The sequence below is a fragment of the Tupaia chinensis genome, unplaced genomic scaffold (assembly GCF_000334495.1).
Source record: "Tupaia chinensis unplaced genomic scaffold, TupChi_1.0 Scaffold000113_1, whole genome shotgun sequence".
NCBI classification, from domain to species: domain Eukaryota; kingdom Metazoa; phylum Chordata; class Mammalia; order Scandentia; family Tupaiidae; genus Tupaia; species Tupaia belangeri.
Window position 1 is genome coordinate 4,737,283 of NW_006159577.1, and position 6,180 is coordinate 4,743,462.

At 43.2% G+C, this 6,180-nt stretch overlaps 1 protein-coding gene across 17 annotated transcripts in view; it reads right to left on the minus strand.

Annotated features, from left to right (window-relative positions):
• The window catches only part of LOC102480493 (deleted in malignant brain tumors 1 protein), a 141,334-nt gene that overhangs the window by 95,205 nt on the left and 39,949 nt on the right, over positions 1–6,180 (minus strand). For 13 of the 17 annotated variants that reach the window (XM_027770115.1, XM_027770112.1, XM_027770111.1 and 10 more), the window contains 2 exons: positions 3,544–3,867; positions 85–123 (listed from right to left, as the gene is read on the minus strand). In XM_027770115.1, coding sequence (XP_027625916.1) covers positions 85–123; positions 3,544–3,867 — 363 coding nt within the window. Of the gene's footprint in view, positions 1–84; positions 124–3,543; positions 3,868–4,419; positions 4,459–6,180 lie in introns of all 17 variants that reach the window. The other 4 variants (XM_027770122.1, XM_027770121.1, XM_027770116.1 and 1 more) reach the window with 3 other exon arrangements.

The following is a 6,180-nucleotide window of genomic DNA, read 5'->3' on the forward strand; positions in this document are numbered from 1 at the left end:
CTCAAAGCCTCACCCTATCATTTTACATCCAAAGTACATCTAGAGGTGGACAAAGCACCAGGGATGGGTTATAGGATTACTTACCTGTTGGAGGTGGAGATGAGAATGTGGTAGCCCATGTTCCTGTAAATGGCAATGATGAGAAAGGCTAGAATTAGAATTAAAGAGGAAAAGGCCAAAAAGAAAGGCTGTCTGAACCAGACAATGATAACAATTCTCCTACTGGACCTTGAATCTTGTTCCCTGGGTATCTGCAAGAGACTCGTGCTCCGCAAGCTCATTCATAGGATGGAGGCCCTGAGGGGCATAGGCATGGACATTCCATTTCTCTCCTGTCAGTTGGGAGACCTGCTCAGGTGCCCGCTCTATTCACTGAATCACGTACTAGTTAGTGCATCACACATGCTCAGGCATATGGAGTGAAATGCTAGGAGAACAGGGAGAATCAGGGTGAAAGCTGACTGTAACCTCCAGGCACATCGATTACTCCCTTACTCCTGAGGCAGCGCCTCTGCCTATTCTGGATACTGATGTGACTATGGAGCAGCTGAGGGCATTTCAGGAGCACTAAAGAGAAGGAGAGCCATCCCCACCCGAAACACGAAACACCCAAGCACACACAGAATGTACACGTACACACATGCACACTAGCAAAGTAAAGGGTTTAATGCGCACCCTCAAAGAACAGTGAACAGCAGATGAGACAGTAAGCCCCTTGGTGGAGAGCGAAATCTCCTGAGTCCCTGTGCACTCCTCACCTCCTTACCAGAAGAATCTGATAGTTCACATCAGAACTCCTTGTAGAGATAAAAGCATAAAATCATTTTAAGCATAAATGAGAGCTCTCATCTTTCATCCCAGAGTGCAGAGTCAGCTGGCCTCCACATCCTCTCTAGCTGTCTGGATTCACTTCACACTACAGAGGTACAGGATCTGTCACAGGTGGCCACCTGGCCTCCACTCGTGCTAGTTTACACTGTAATCCAGATTTGGAAATCCACAATGTTTCAAAGCAGAAAAAAGTACACAAGGTTTATGGTTTATGCTCCTCTTTGCTAAGGAATGGCATCTCTATATGGTGGGTGTGGAGTGGCCACAAGAATTATCTTTGGTTCAAAAATGTGATTCTCATTTCAAAGATCAGACTGAACAAAAATGACCCTGTCAGGATTCTGCCATTTTCTAAGGAATATATTTTGGAAAAAAGGCAGTGTTCTTTTTTTTTTTTACTTTTTCTCTTTTTTTTTTTTTTTTTTTATGATCCTGTCATAGGTCAAACCAGATTACTTATGCTGTTGCTCTGCAACTCTGAGGAAGGCTGTCTGAGGATGCATCGAAGAGGATAATATGTAAGCCATAAACATATAGAACAGGCATCGCATGACCTAACCAGGGTCAGAATGTTTCCCAACCCCATGATGTTTTCATAGAGCCCCTTACATCCAAGGCATGTGTCAACCAGCTTGAGTGAGTAATTAATGAAGCATCCAGATAACTGCTTCATGCAGCTAGGCTGCATACCCTCACATAAGGATTTTATCATTGAGTATGATGTTGAGTGTAAGATTTTCTTCCTTTCCCCTCCCCTTTTTTAAGAGAGGTTTTTGCCATAGGGTACATTTGCTTGCCAGAAAGACAGAGAGACAGAAAGGGAGAAATCACCCACTGGGGGGATGGCCACGCCACAATCCCTTCTCCTCCATTCTCCTCTCGGGATCTTGGGCACGCACGCACACACGCCCAGCGTGATTTTAAGCCACTGGGTCTGGGACTCGAACCATGATTGGCTACAAGGGAGTTCAGCGACATAACCATTAGGCTAACTGCTGGTTCCTGAAAAAGTCAGTGTCCTTTTAATAGTTGAAGAGAAACACAATTTTCCTTCTAGAAAAAGCAGGGCTCAGGTGTTCTCAATTCTTCCCTGCCTAGCCCCCTTCCTCACCCTGAGATTTTGCAGATGATCCAGGAAAGATCCAACCCTCCGTCTTTCTGTAAAGACCCAACCAGTTAAAGCAAGGGCAGGCAAAGAAAACAAATAGCCAATATGAAGACAAAAATATGCCTGCCAGATTTGCAAGGAAATAGAATTATTGATATAAACTAAAAGGATTCAATTCAAATTTTAAACATTAAGATAAACACAGACATGCAGCAACCTATAAGGATGAGCAATGATTAAATGTAAAGGAAGAGAAAAACAGACATGAATGTCATCAGGAAAACGTATGCAACCATAAAACTCTTCCCCAGCATGTACAGGGCAGACATGCTATATAAAAATAGGCAAAAGGTGCTTCCTGTGCTTTCTCCATTCTACATAGTGAATTTGGGAGGGACAGGTACAGAGCTGAGTTCTCAGACTCAAGAAGCCTGTAGCCTCAGACATAGAGGCAGAGATGGCCACCACGAAGGTTCAGCCCAAACAAAATGGTGCTTATACTATGTGGCAATTGATCGGTGCTGCGGGGGTCCAGGCAATGTCAGGAAAGGAATATCTGTGGGGTGGCATCAGTGCTGGGCCACATGGCCCCTGCCACCTGAGATTCAAAAGCTCCTTCTCTTAAAGAATAGAGAAAAAGCTTGGAAGACAGAATCTCCTACCAGCCTGGTGACAGAGAAGGGATCATGTGTCCTCCAGAAATAAGGATAGACACCAGCCAGGCAATGTCCAACCAGTAACCTGTCATTTCCTGAGGAGATGAGAGCCACAAAGAAAACTTATGGATCTGCCACTGTGACTCTCATCAGAAATCATTTCATTCCCCACTCCTTCCCCTCACAAAGTATATGAAGATTGCTCTTCTCGCCTTACTCGGGACTTCTGGACTTCACTTGACTTCCTTGATGAGAATGACCCTGGAACAGAGTCTTTAACCCCATGCAGCTCTTAATATCTAAGTGTGATCTACCTATCAGCCTACTGGGGGGCTAGTACAGCTCTCTCCCAATTAAGGCTGTCAGGCATGTCAGTCTGATCTGTGTGCACAACACAACTGTTATCATTAATATATTCCAGAATTACCTGAGGAAACGTTTATTCTTCTCTTATAAATTCTGCTATCGTATAGGGAAAAAAAGCATGAAAAACGCTCAGAAGGGATAGGCCAATTACAATGCTACCATATTCACATATGGCAAGCAAGGATGAGAACTGATAAAAAATGGAAAGACAAAATAAAGTTCGAAACAGGCATAACATAGAACGCCTGTCATTTTAGACTTTGGTTGAACTAACTCAAGGAGTTGGAAGGAAAAGCAGACTACAACATTGACCTCTTCAGGGTCATATTATGAGGATGGCACCACCTAAGTCTGTAGAGCACAGTTAAATGGCCCAGAGCTTCTTTGGGGAGCTTAGGCCTGTGTGTACACCCCACTACTGAACCAACCAACATTCGTCGCATGGGCACCATCAGTCTAAGGGAGACCACCAACATCCACATCTCCATGTCAAGCACACAGAAATAAAGTTCTGGGAACAGGAACAGGTGCACCAAACAAAGTACATTCCTGGAAATTGGAGTGAGGGTCTTCAATGCCCACCTGAGCACATGACACCAGCATCTTCACCATGGTTACAGTTATGAGAGAGCCAGTCATTGTGGGGGCAGTTCCACAGGTAGGACTCGTGTCCTGAGCAGCGCATGTCATCAAGGACAATCGGACCTGAGCCTTGACCGAACTGGGCATATCCTGGAGCAGATTTGGCCCAGCCACAGCCCAGCTGCCTGCACACCACGTTGGCATCATTGATGTCCCAGTTGTCATCACACACGGTGCCCCAGGAGCCTCGGTACAGGACCTCCACCCGGCCTTGACATTGGTCACTTCCATTCACCAGCCTCAGGGCCAAACCTGCATCAGTTCCTAGAAAGGACACAGTTATTACTCAACTCACTTCTGATGTTTTCAAGATTGCAAAGGTTGGGTGCACCCAGGACCACTTTCCATAGACAAAACCCCCATTTGTGTGTTAAAGCCCACACAGGGAAATGTTACCTGAAATCCTTCCTTCCTGACTATGGATGCCTGGTCATGTAAGGGGTGCATTTCTGACTCCTAACACTTCTAGCCTCTTTAGAAGGCTATGCCAGGTCTGGGCTCAGAAGGGAACTTTAACCCTGCTGTGCTCACTTCTCCACCCTGAATAAAAACTCCCAGACACTAGCCAATTAGCCCTCCTCTCTCTCATTCTTTTGCAAATAGCTATGGGAGCTTGGAGACTCAAGGTCTCTAAAGCCTGGGGATGAATACTCAGAGCAAGATCCCCTGATACGGGACATATACCCACATACTCACATGTGGAAAGTGTACTGAAAGTTGATCTGACACTTCTAATCCCCAGTTCTCTCCTGTGTCAAACCTAACCCTCAAGCATATGAATTTCTATGTCCAATAGAGACAGTGTGGGAAAGGTACCTGTTAATACTGTGGATGATTCTGTGGAGAGCAATGATTCTGCAGGAAACAGAAAAGAAAGTGAGTCTTTCTGGGACCATCAGATGGCGAAATGACTAAATCACTAGTCTCCTATGTAGTCAACTGCGGTTTGAGTGCTGGACCTGGTGGCTTAAACTCATGTTTGGCGCATGTGCATACAAGTTCAAGATCCTGAGAAGAGATTGTAGCATAGCTACCTACCATACGGGATGACTTCTCTCTTTCTGTCTCTCTGTCTCTCTCTGTCTTGTGTATGAGGACATGCACCCTAGAGTAAAAACCTCTCCATAAAAATAAAGACAAATGTAAGTGAGTTTCTCTGGAATAGGTACTCATTATTTCCTTGGAACCTGGAAAATTAAATTTTTATTTAATTTAAAGGTGAAATTATCATACAGTTTTCACCACAGTCTCAAATAATGGGACATTTTCTTAAGTAGAAAGCCTGTTTTCTTCCTTAAACCTGCTATAGTATAGCCTGGTACCCACATGAGACTTCTTAGTTCTCTCTATTTTGGCCATCTCTGAGTGGCCAACAAACAGCAGTTAGTCAGATGCCTGCTGAGAGACCTAAATCTGTATTTGATGTCACAGAGCTTGATCTTCAGAATCCCACCATCATGTCTACCTTTCTTAAGGAGGTCCCACTCGAGCCACTGGGAAATCACCTGTGATGAAAGCCAAATGGAATAAGCCCTGCAAGACGCACTTCCCTTCTCCTTTATTGAAATTAGGAGCTGGCTGTCTGGGGGCAAAAATTTACTTACGGGCTTTTTTTTTTATTTTGCTCCCATCACATTTTAAAACAGAATCTGAATTCCTGGTCACATGTGCTTGGCCCTCTTTACTCCTAATTTGCAATTTTTTTCCCTGCTGAATGTTTTTCAGGATAAGAACCTACAATCTATGAGGTTTGTGATATTCCCTATTACTAATATTGCCAGGCATTTTCTTGAATCCCACAGTTTGCTAAGTTCATCATATATTTCAATTTCTTTGCTCCTTACCTCGGCATCCATTTTCAGAGCCCACAAAGTAACTATCAGAAATACAAAACTTCATTAGAGGATACTATGAACAGCTATATGCCAAGAAACAAGACAATCTCGATTAGATGGACAATTTCCTGGACACATATAATCTACCAAGATTGAGCCAAGAGAATATAGAAAGTCTGAATAGGCCCATAACAAACCAGGAGATTGAATCAGTAATAAATAATCTTCCAACAAAGAAAAGCCCTGGCCCTGATGGCTTTACCTCTGAATTCTATAAAACTTTCAAAGAAGAGTTAACTCCCATTCTGCTCATGTTATTTCTAAAGATACAAAAGGGTGAATCTCTCCCTAATTTATTCTATGAAGCCTCTATCACCTTTATCCTTAAACCAAATAAGGACAGGATCAGGAAGGAAAACTATAGATCAATATCTCCGATGAATATAGATGCAAAGATTCTCAACAAGATACTAGCAAATCATATCCAACAACTTATAGAAAAGAGGTTTACATCATGATCAGGTAGGCCTTATTCCAGAAATGCAAGGTCGGTTCAACATACACAAAACCATAAATGTAATACACCATATTAACAGGAAGGAAAATAAAAAACCATATGGTCATATCAACTGATGCAGAAAAAGCATTTGATAAGATACAACATCCCTTCATGATCAAGACGCTCAGCAAAATTGGCATACAAGGGTCATTTCTCAACACAATAAAAGCTATCTATGAAAAA